The sequence below is a fragment of the Stomoxys calcitrans genome, chromosome 4 (genome assembly GCF_963082655.1).
Source record: "Stomoxys calcitrans chromosome 4, idStoCalc2.1, whole genome shotgun sequence".
Taxonomy (NCBI): domain Eukaryota; kingdom Metazoa; phylum Arthropoda; class Insecta; order Diptera; family Muscidae; genus Stomoxys; species Stomoxys calcitrans.
In genome coordinates this window covers 162,591,236-162,604,124 of record NC_081555.1, presented here as the reverse complement: position 1 = coordinate 162,604,124, position 12,889 = coordinate 162,591,236, and the positions used below count along the sequence as shown (strand labels likewise).

The following is a 12,889-nucleotide window of genomic DNA, read 5'->3' as shown; positions in this document are numbered from 1 at the left end:
AAAGAGAGAGGGGGAGAGAGGGCTTGTTGTTGTTTCCTTCCTTGTCTATCCCTCTCCTTTCCCCACTTTCTTTAATATCCCATTCGAATACAGTTCGTGGTGTCACAGTTGCGAATGGGTTAAATGATGTATATTGTTTGGTATTGTGGTTAGAATTATCGTGTTGTGAGTGTGACATATTTTGTGCTATCAGGATGATAACCGTAATGATGTTGTTTAGCAATTATGAAATGAAATCGCAAGTGAAATCTTTTGCACGAATTTGCGGTTAATGTATAACTTTATTGTAATGCCTGTTGTTTGATAAAAAATATATTTAGTTTTCTGTGAAACTAAATTCTGTTTTTTTAAAAAGCGATATGTTCTTATAATTATTTTAAATGATCAAAAGACAGTATGATAAGGAGAAAAAGTGTGGTAAAGAAATGAACACGTTTCAATGATATATGTTTAACTTATTGCAGGGTAGATTTATTGTAATCTATCGGGATTTAATTAACAATTACACTTTTATCACTTCCTAAATTAAAAAGTGAAATGTTCTTATATTGGTTTGGTTGGACAAAGGAATTAAAATGTAAATTTTAATGCACACGTTTTACATAAATTGTCCATGGAAAGAAAGCGAGAGAAAATAAAAAATTATATTAATACATTGAAACAAAATTTATGTTCCTTCGAGGTCTATGTTCTTATATAAAAGGTGAAAAAATGTTGAATATTCAGTACTTTATTTTTAATCATACCAACGATACCAACAATGTTAACCCTCACACAATTGAATAACCTAGCACAGGAGCTAATATATGCAAAACCTAGGAAACTCTACACTGGATAGTGTCCTTTGGACACCAAATTAAAAATATTAAAAAAAAAAACAAAAAACCAAATAATCTTGATGATGCTATAAAAATCGCTAAAAATATAATAACAACAAACTTTAAGAGAAGAAGAAAGTCCAACATAATGACACCAAAAATTTGTGGGTTTTTACCACTAGTTCCTGGATTTTTACCTAGTTCCGGATTTAAAAAGGTGGTCTCCAAAGACCGTTACGACCAAGACATACGGTCTGCTTGATCTTCCTAATATCGTAAAAGTGGCACAGTTAAGACACATGCAAGTTGCCATGTCGAATGGAGAATTTTTACCAATTCCTCTTTACCTTTTCACCGTTTATAGCAAGTTTAAAAGACTATTTTTATTTAATTAAAAAATGCAAATAGTAAGCGCACTCATTGAACAATAGCAGAGGGAAACAGGTATCCAAGCGGGGAAGATTTTTTTTTTTTTTTTTGCTCTAAAATATCTGTAATATCATATATACGAGTATTTTCAAATTACTAGTAGTGAAACAGATAAAATTGTTTGTACATCGTAGATGGACACCAACACACATCCGCACATAATTTCGTTTGCCAAATGACAGACGAACATAGCAATCAACTTCGTGTGGCTACGTTTAGACAGCACACCACAAATATTTGTTGTATCGCCAACAATACCTGTTTATAACTGTTTGGAGAAACCATAGGAAAACAGATATGTTACTCTCTTTTCTCTTTACTCATTTCATTTACTCAATTTTCAAGCACACTTGTTCAGCGACTCGATTTATGTTGATGCTTTTGTTTGGGTGGATGCACGGAAGTGATTGCTTTCGTATTTGCACGCTTCGAACATTCAGTTCGAATCACTTCATTGGTAATCAAACATGAATGCTCGTACTCGCTCGTTTCATTCAGTAACACGGGGTGATCGAACAAGCTATCTTGAATTGAATTTGATTGTTCATTCTACGTACATTTATCCAACTCGGTGCACGTGCACTTAAAATAACAACAACAATAGACTGGTTTGACTTGTGCAGCACTTTGATCATCTTGTACAATTCCTAAAATCTTTAGTGGTCTCACATGAACAGCAGTTAACAGCTGGCTAGATTTGACGGTATTAAGGTGTCAGATTTTTGTTTGCATTCCCTTTTTTATCTTCTGTGCTAATGTACATGTTACTGGAAGTCGTTCGCCTACTTTATTTGCCAGCAGAAGAGAGCAGAGTGCGTGAGAGCAAGCACAATTTTAAGAGTTTGTTAATTGAGAGCTTGCAAATTTTTGCTGGAGTTTTTTACCCAGCAGCAATTTGCAGAACCGAACAGATGTTTTTTGAAAACCACCTGTTTTGTTTAAATAAATAGCAAAAGAGATTTATGGTTGTTCTTACTCTCCTGCAAATTTTTACTGGTAAATTGTTACTGGAAAAGTACGTGAACACACTTATTGTAATTACATATGAGACAACCTTTAAATAATTCAGCCATGTGTGCATTTATTCCTCACTCACAGTTATATTAAATGTTTTTTGTTGTTTTAGCTAGTTCAATTTTAGCTTAAACGTGATTGGTTTGTTTATCAAAAAAATGGTGGATTTTCGTAGTCAGTGAAAAAGTAACCAATCAGGTTGAAACTAGTGAATATTGTCAACTATCACCGCACAGTGGGGCAAACGGAAAACAAATAGGAAATAAGTCTACAACTTTTTATCTGTTGATCTTAAGCTTTCAAAGATGACCACTTTCGACTTCTCCTACCTTCTGGGGGCCATTACTTTTGATCTACTTAACAGATTCTTGATTGTTTAATTTTAAAATAATAAAATTTTGCCAGGGATTTTTTCAGTGTTTTTTTAATAACTCCGTAAATTTTTAATTTATATAGTTCAAATTTCACACATATTGTGCCAGTATATGTATGCACAAAACAAGAATAAGAATCATGTCAATATCTTTAGCGATTTAAAAATGGCGTCGTTTTCAATATGCAAAATATTTTTTTTATCAAAATTTTTGCAAAATGTTCAAAAAAATGCTCTCATTTCCTGAATATTTTCGCAAACATTTGACTTTAAAAAGGGGTCGTTTTCAATACAAAAAATATATCTTTTTTATCAAAAATTTGCAAAATTTTCCAAAAAAAAAGATACTCCCATTTCCTTTAAGTTTTCGCAAACTTTGGCTATCAAAGCATTATCATTTCTTTCCAATTTCACAAAGTGGAGGACTTAACCCTCCGACGGTTGAGTTATACGTTGCCCTTATACGAAATACAAGGTACACTTGTACTTTATGTATGGAATTTTATATGAAAACTCATTTTTATACTCTCCGCCATAGGATGGGGGTATAGTAATTTCATCATTCTGTTTGACCTCGAAGTATGCGTCTGAGACCCCATAAACTATGTACATATATTCTTGATCGTCATGTCATTTTAAGTCGATCTAGCCATGTCCGTCCGTCTGTCTATCGAAAGCACGCTAACTTTCGAAGGAGTAAAGCTAGCCGCTTGAAATTTTGCACAAATACTTTTTATTAGTGTAGGTCGGTTGGGATTGTAAATGGGCCAAATCGGTTCATGTTTTGATATAGCTGCCATATGAACCGATCTTGGGTCTTGACTTCTTGAGCCTCTAGAGTGCGCAATTCTCGTCCGATTTGACTGAAGTTTTGCACTAAGTGTTTCGTAATGACTTCCAATAACTGTGCTCAAGTATGGCTCAAATCGGTACATAAACTGATATAGCTGCCATATAAGCCGATCTGGGATTTTGACTTTTTGAGCCTTTAGATGGCGCAATTTTCATCTGATTTAGAAGAAAATTTTATACAACGGCTTCTCTCATGACCTTCAACATACGTGTCTTATATGGTCTGAATCGATCAATAGCTTGATATAGCACCCATATAAACCGATCTCCCGATTTTGCTTCTTGAGCCCCTACAAGGCGCTATTCTTATCCGAATGAACTGAAATATTACACAATGACTGCTACAATGTTCAGTATTCATTTATAGTCCGAATCAGACTATGACTTGATATAAAGAGATACCGCGCATAGAACTCGACAAATGCGATCCATGGTGGAGGGTAGATAAGATTCGGCCCGGCCGAACTTAGCACATTTATTATTATTTACTAATTATACAAGGAGCTTATACAAGCAGCTCCTTCTGCCGGTTTTGATAATATCTAAAAAGAACAAAATTATGTATTAGTTATTCTGCTTTTGAACATTGTTTTTTTCTTACCTTTACATCCATTGCGTTCCGTATCCTTGGATATGCGATGATTCCGCGCTCGTTCCTCTAGGTTTGGTAGTGCCAATTATTTTCTCAGCTTCGGATATACTTCCCATGGACCATGAAGGAATAATTTAAAATTTGACTCGTTAAATGCAAATTTGACTCATTTCGATATCAAACCACCCCGTAATCTTAAGACCAATATGTCAAATTTTATTTTTTATAAAATTTTAAAAGTTTCACATTGCAAAAAAAAATTCCACGGAAATGTGTTCGATTCTTTTGGGCTTGAAATAAAGTTACTCCAGAGTCCTACCCCCAGAAGGTTTGAGAAGTGAAAAGTGGTCAACTTTGACACCCTGTTTCTCACCCTGTAGATTTGTTGTAGATTTATTACCATTTTTTGCCGTTTGGCCCTCTGTGCACTGATAAGTAAATAACGTTTTTTTTTTATTTCGCAGCACAGTAGTTTTTCCATAACCGAGCCAAACAAGGCCTTTAGCAATTACAAAAAAAAAATCACAAGTTATTTATACTTAATGTTTTTAAATTTTCTTTTCTAGGATTTGCATCAAAATTTACAATCGTTGGCTTTGACACAGCCAGTATCATGCATTGAGGTTGAGGCTACGTTGGATTCCACTGCTAAAACACCAGATGACAACGAGTTGGTTAATCAAGAAGTTAAACCCCATACAGAGGAGCTAATCAAATGTCAGGAAGAAACCATCAGGATTCGTTTACAAAAATTTACCGATATAACGGGAGTGGCGCCAGATAATTTATATCGGTGTCCTGAACCATCATGTGGAGGTTTCTTTTCCATTTACGATCTGTGGTTGCGCCATATGCGAACTAAACATCTTTGTATGCAATGTCAGTGTCCCCACTGTCCTCAGGGGAAAACGTTTTCTCTAACTGACTACAAATTGCACTTTGAAGAGCATCGCCGACACACATTCATTTGTTTTCATTGTCCCGCAACCTTTCGCTATCACCAAGAAGCTGTTGATCATGCTGCTAGGGGAGCCCATGTGGTTCCAATGCGTCTGGAACGAATACGATTTAATATTAGTTACTCCTATTTTGTAATCATAAAGAAGGACACGTTGGCCGAACGTTCGGAATTTATTCCCGAATTTTTGAATGCTCTAAATAATCGCCTTAAGGAATTGCATTCGAAGGAGATGGCTAATTTCAAACGGCTTTGGCCCATCACCATTCAGACTTCCCCTTGGCTGGAAGACTATGAAAAGATAATAACACGAAAATTAAAAAAGAAATGTTTCAATAGCAATTGCAGCTTCCGTGCCACTGAAAATGAGGATATTTACAGACATGTACGAGAAAATCATAATGTGAGTGGCACCTCGTTCAGCTGTAGCCATTGTGACTTTCATCTGGCCCCTTGCCGTCAATGGGACGATGTTCTCAATCATGTTGAACAACATTCAAATTATGGACTTTTCATTTGCCTTTCGTGCGTCAGCATACACCATACCCGCTCAAAATTAAGCAATCACATAAGAAGTGACCACGCGGCCCGCGATGTTGCCGTCATAAATTTGATCAAAAAGAAAAAGCATACCCACGTGGGTCTGTCAGTGGTTCTGGCCAACGAATGTTTATCCTTCTCCACCATGCGCAATTGTTTCTGCTGTGAGGAGCGTGGCATGAAGGGTGATGCCTTCATTGCTCACTTGAAAAGATATCATAAGTTTGTGCTCACCTATTATTGCGATTGGTGCAATTTGCCCATAGAATCCTTGCATTTGGCAAATGAGCATTACAAAAAAATCCATACCAGAAATAAGCTCAAGCTACGTGTTGAACTCTCCTCCAAACATGATATAACAATATCTTCAATAAATGATTTGCAAGTGTATCTTGTTGGTGAACAGGAGCAGCCAAGAGTAAAAACGGAAGTAGACCCTACCAATGATGATAGCATTATAATTTTGGATGATGACGATGTGGTTGCCGAACATGAAGTTAGAGACCGAGAGCAAGAAGAAAATAAGGCAAAAAAACCAACACTGAAGTGTATTGCCATGAACAATCTATTAAAACCTGGTCTTTCAACTGAAAACCCTTTGCTGGTCAAAAATGGCGATCAAAATCGGCAAAACAATGCCAAAAAACCGCAATTGAATTGTATTGCAATGACTAAACTACTGAAGCCTTCATCATCATCTGATGAGTCCAATAGTCAAAATGTATTGCCACATGTTAGAGTTGTACCCTTGCCCAAAAATGTCATACAACGTCCCCTAAGCTTTGGATCAATTCCTCTGGAAAATGGCCAAAATTCACAACAAAAAGTGGTAGCAATAAATATTTTGCCTCCAGCGAAGAAAACTCACCGGGCTGTTCAATTGCCAATTGTCGTAAATGGTGTCTCCTCTACGGCAAATGTGGCTGTGCCGTTTACACCAACATCGAAACATTGTGCACAAACTTCATCACCAACTCCAGGCCATCTAGCACAAAATACCAATGCACATACAAACTCCTCATCTATGCACAGAACTAAGAATTCAGCACCAAACATTGCTGGTCAACAATCAAGGCACAGTCCCGCCAATTCTTCTGGATCCCATAAACATTCCAACACTTTTAATCAGCACACATATGCGGCTAATGAAAACAATGTATCTAGTGGAGTGCCTAAGGATGCTGCAACATCAAATAACAGCCAAATTCCTGGCACTCCAACCATGAACGGACAAATTGGCCATGCACAAGCACCAAGTACATTACATACGCCTGTAAATGGTGCAATTATACAGAATATTCAAATTCTGGGCGCCACCTCAATATATAATTCGCCAATTGCTACTGCTCCAACATCGAGTGTAAGTCATTATCAAAACCCAAATCTTTCCCAATACCCCAATCAATCTGCTGCCATGAACCATCAGCCGCACTATCCAGCCACATCATCATATGGATCACAAAATCCTTCAAATACACCATACACACTGCCTATAACCACTGTGGCAAATTATCCTTCCCAATATTCTCAAGCTCCAGCATATCGATATGGCAATTATCGGAGTCTGCCACAGTACAGTACATCGGCTCCACCCTATCAAATGGCCAATACTGCACAACAACAAATACCTACCGCTTTACCGGCAAAATATGTTCAAAATCATTTGGGACCATCAACCACCATTTCTGGCACGTCAAATAATACCTACAATACTGTAGCGTATTCCTCCTCAATAGGGCCGACCAGAAGATATCAAATGCCACCAACCACAAACACTTCTACAAATGCCAATGGCATTTACACGTATTATCCACACTCGATTGAAGCCGTTTCGACACATTCGTACCAACAACAGATTCAGACCCCATCCGTCTGGCCCACAGATTCATATAATACGAATGCAACGGCTTATGATAACCATTCCCACCAAAACTCCGCCTTAGCACCTGTACAAAATACAAATTATTCACCTTATAACACAGCAAGAACTCTAATCGAATCACATATTAGCAACCACCCACATATATCTCAAAATGGCTGGCCAAAGGAATCAACGCTAACCAATGAATATACAACCGGCTACAACAACAACGGAAATAATATGCAAGCAAGGCTACATGCTCCATTATCAACACCTCAAGAATACCCTGCCACATGCGTGAATGTAACGAATAACCAGACTCGTCGACAAGCGCAACAAGAAAACGCAAATGGAATGCCAATTTCTTCCGAGTCTCCATCTTGCATACAGACAATAAGCACACAACAAACTGCCAATCATAGATCGTGGACTGGGCAATCGACTACTGCTACGCATGCACGCAGTTCATACCCTGAAGGTAGCAATGTTTCAGTAAGACCTATTGCCACTGTGACAGCTACACCTAAACTATCAGATACCTAAAGAGTCTAATTTGAATACAGGGTTTGAAAAGTCTCGGGCCTGACAATTTTTTTTTATTTCATTAAGTTTCATATTTTCCTAACAAAATTTCTTCCTGGAGAAGATTTTTTGAAGTAGTTGTTGCATCGCAAGCATTTAATCAAAAACAAACAAGAATGAAAAGAAAAATAATGTTTGTATCCACCATGGATACTTCAATTTCTGTTATTCATTGGTCATTCTTATTATTCTTTTTATATAAATAAGTGCTTCCAGTATTTTTACCATGAAAATGCAAATTTGCCCATGAAGATTCCATTAAGGGACTGGGGAAAATTTATCACAAATCAATAAGTGGTGTCCGATTCAAACGAGTCCGAAGGGCGTGTCGCAGAGCGACACCTCTTTCGGGAGAAGTTTTTCCATGGCAAAGTACCTGACAAATGTCCCCAGCATTAGTAGGGGATGACCACCGCTGAACAATTTTATGATGTTCCTGCCAGGATTCGATACCAGGCGTTCAGCGTCATAGGGGGATACGCTAACCTCTGCGCTACAATGGCCACCATATATGACCAAAATCGGCCCACATTTAGATATAAAATTTATAAAACCCGATTTTACATTTTGATTATAATTTTTTAATTAAATTATGCTCAATCGATGCATGGTGCAAAGTTTTTAAAGTTCCAGTCGTCCTTTCAACGCATAAATACTCCAAAAAATAAGTAGCCCTATGACTTTAGAGCTCTCCTCTTATATCCAAGTTAAGGCGTTATTGCACGGCATGTAGATGTCTTATGACATGCCACTTTTTGTATGTACATGTTTGTCAAAATGGTCAATTAACATACGATTCATCATTTTTGCTATCACACCAGCATGTTATTTTCGAACGACCTAACCCAAAAATTTGAGCAAAACGGATCCATCATTTATCGTATCGGATTGGTAAAGTTGTGAGTCAGTTGGTTAAAGCATAAATTTGCGAAAGCAATTTAATTTGGGGTTGCTTTCATTCGACTAACAACAAAACAGTTGATTTCTTTATGTTTTTGCAACAATGAATAGAGCACGCTCTAATCGAAAAAAATTACCTGTGCTATTTTGAAAAGTGATTTTCATATGTTAGTTTCATTCGACAGCTACATGCCGTGTAATAGAGCTTTTAGATCGATTGATGTGCACAGCTGATAACATTTCGATCTATTTGTATTGGTTTTGGCAGAGAATTTACTTGTTTATATTGTATGCTCTCTTATTTACTTTGCCGCCTTTATGGCTAAACTTCATAATTTTTTTAATAGTTTACTCCTACTTATACCATCTTTTGAAATGCCATATTAAAATTTACTTTAGTTGCAATATCACAAATATAAATCATCCTAATATAATCTTAAATAAGGTTAGAGTTGCCATTTCATGAAACACATGCAACAGGAGTCTTTCATCTTAACGTATTCTACATTATAAAAAAAACACCTTTTCATTGTTTTTAATTAACAATTTTATTATTTTACTAAGCAGATATTAATTCTGTCATCATATTAAACTAAGATTTATTGTGCCTAATTGCTACTTTTAAGTCATTACCCTAAAAGGAATCATTTTTATTTTTCACACTTTTCATTTATTTACAATTTTCTATACATATGTATATTGAGTTTGCCAGTTGTTCATGTGAAAAGCCGAATAGAGTGCCAACCCTAACTGTAAAATTGCAGCGGGTTGTTGTTGCTGTGAATAACTGCATGTTTTGAACATTATTGGGGCGAGCGTCTTTCTAACAAGTGTTCGATTTTTAAGTCATGTGATTGGTTCTCATATAAAATGGGTGCGAAATTGGGTTTAACAGCAAAAAGCAAAATGGCAAAATCATATCGGTAACTGTACACACTGTATGTACCAAATGTTACCAGTTAGGTGCTTGCAATTTTATTATTATAGAAAAATAGTTTGTAGTAGTACAAAAAATAAAAATTTTTATATATAATTTTTATTGAAAAAGTTTTTAAATATAATCAAATCTGACAATACTTTCACCAGCAAAAATTGTTGTTGATTATCGTTTTTTATAAACCAAAAATTTTCCAAAAACACAACACAATTTTCATTTAAAAAATTTTAACCATTTTAAATTCGCAATACATAAAACATATTCATATTTTGTTTTTTAATGGTAGATAAAAATTAATATATATATATTAAATGAATCTAACAATAACTTGCTATTGCAATATATAATAGTTTTTATTATATAGAGTTATTGATATTTTAAACTGTATCGAATATGTACCACTGAAATTTTAATAGCTTTAATTCAAACTAATATTTTTCATTCTACTTAGGTTTACTACTAAGATATATTCATTTACAGGTAGTGCCAGTTACCCAACAACAATATTTTGAGTGCACTATCTGTCAAAATTAGAGATTAGTACAACTCTGATTTTGAGTATGTTACTAGTTCGCGCCATTTTTCGTTGTTTTTGTATGTTCTAGTTCTTAAAAATAATACACAAGCAAAACTCGTTGAAAGATAGTGTACTTTGAGAGAAAAAATTGTACACAGCTGTTTACGGTACACTACCTGGTAATTATGTCATGGGTTTAGCGTTTGAATTTAATTTGAAATATTTTATTAATTTTTTAATGGAATTTAAATACTAAATCTAGTTATTTTTTTCAATTCACATCGGCACATTGCAGTAAAAAAATTTCAATGTTAAAAATAATTTTTGTTTCGATTACTTATTTTATTTTTGGCCCATATTCTTCTGTGTACACATCCTTGAATGTTTCTTATAACTTACATTTATGTTATAATTCGGTATCATTAATTATTTTGTTATTGATTTTTTTATTGCAAGTGTATAAATCAATAGCTGTACTAAATTTTTATATTTTTGTTTGATACAAAAGAAAAATTGACATGAATAAAATATTTTATATTCTACAACAAATTTTCGTCTTTATAACTCGTACCATTACTGGGGTAAAAATGGACCTGCTTTATTTTCCTACAGTTTACGCAGGATTCACTAATTCAGTGAATCCTGCAGTTTACGTTAGCTAACGAAAAAGATATCCAGTCAAGATAGATTTTTTTACATTTAATGTCCGATTAAAGTTTTTTAAAGCTCAATGGCACATCTACATGTATGTATATTGGGGTGGGCCAATTTGTAAAATATACAGCCCAATTCTGAAAACTCCCTGGGAATAAACACATAGGGAATTTTTTTTTCCCTTTAATAAAATCCTCCTGTTCTGATTGAATGGGGAGAGGAAAAATTTTGGGAGAGGGAATTTCGAATTTTCTGTTTTGCTACAGCTGTTTTATTTGGCTAAACTTTTTTCTATTATATTTTGGGAAAAAGATCATAAAATGGAAAAATAAGCAAAAATAAGTCATCAAGGTTCTTAAAAAAGTTTAAAAAAATTTGTTTAGTGTTGATTTTGTAATGTTTATTTCCTTTTTGTATTTTGGTGGACAGATAAATACATTAATTGTTTTGTGTTGTCCCTGGTAGCATGGAGGGGCACACATGCTGCAAAAAAATGTTGTCCATGAACATTTTACTAAGGAACAGGGTCAAACTTCTCACACATCAATGAGTGCAGTCCGATTCAAGTTTAAGCTTAATGATAAGTGGCCTCCTTTTTATAGCCGAGTACGAACGGCGTGCCGCAGAGCGACACCTCCTTGGAGAGAAGTTTTACATGGCATATCACCTCACAAATGTTGCAAGCTTTAGGAGGGGGAAAACCACCGCTTAACATTATTTTCTCAGAATTTTGCATAAAATGGAACTGCAGAGACAAAATTGGCTTTAAATGTTAGATATTGAACCAGACAATAGTGCCAACTGGTTACTGGCTGGACAACTGGGATAGGCTTGGAAAAAGTGTGGTCAAGTGTTAATGTGCCGACCACTGCTTTAAACTACTCGTAACAATCGGATAGTAATCGAAATTCGATTTCTCTTACCCACATATCGTCTTCTAATTTCCGTAAATCGACTTTTAGATTCCTAATGAGAAGTTTACATGGCACAGCGTGATGCGTACTAAATTCTGATTTTTCATTCATATTAGGCCTTATGCCTGTAAAGAGTTGTAAGGCCTGCAAACAGGCTTTCTGGTTTATTTTCTTTTGGCACTAAACAAATAACGCCATAACACGTTCCCTTCTAATTCTGTTTTTGTTGTAGCAGTGTGTTGAACACTGAGGAGGCAGCCTTTGCCGAAGAAGGACTTTATCGCGTCAATCCGGTACGTACAACCGGCTGCCATGGGATTGCTCTTCTAATTCTAATAGTAAGTTGTAATATGTGTACACATTACCTTTCACTTCCTTAAATCACGTGTTTATAATTACATTATGCAATCGCAGCAATATGAATGCAAAAAGTAACGACATTTACCGTATATATAAAACAAAACAAGATATTTCTTTATCTAAGGCAAATAAATGCCACCTGTTTAGTTTAATTGAAAACCTTGTGTGGGGGGATGCTACCAAGATATATTTATTTACAGGTAGTGGCAGATGCCCAACAACAAACCACCGTAGCGCAGAGGTTAGCATGTCCGCTTTTGACGCTGAACGCCTGGTTTAGAATCTTGGCGAGACCTAATGCTGGCAACATTTGTGAGGTATTATGCCATGTAAAACTTCTCTCTAAATAGGTGTCGCACTGCGGCACGCCGTTCGGACTCGGCTTTAAAAAGAAGGCCCCTTATCATTGAGCTTTAAGGTGAATCGGACTGCACTCATTGATATGTGAGAAGTTTGCCCCTGTTCCTTGGTGGAATGTTCATGGGCAAAAATTGCTATTTGCAAATCTGTCAAAATCAGTGATTAGTGCAACTCTGATTTTGAGTGTGTTACTAGTTCGCGTTGTTGTTTTTCGTTGTTGGTGTGTGT

At 35.7% G+C, this 12,889-nt stretch overlaps 1 protein-coding gene across 3 annotated transcripts in view; it reads left to right on the top strand.

Annotated features, from left to right (window-relative positions):
• The window catches only part of LOC106091277 (uncharacterized), a 41,166-nt gene extending 32,979 nt beyond the window's left edge, over positions 1-8,187 (top strand). For all 3 annotated transcript variants that reach the window (XM_059366752.1, XM_059366751.1, XM_059366753.1), the window contains one exon: positions 4,645-8,187. In XM_059366752.1, the coding sequence (XP_059222735.1) occupies positions 4,645-7,980 (3,336 nt within the window). In that variant the 3' untranslated portion in view covers positions 7,981-8,187. The remainder of the gene's footprint in view (positions 1-4,644) is intronic.
• Positions 8,188-12,889: the final 4,702 nt, after the last annotated feature.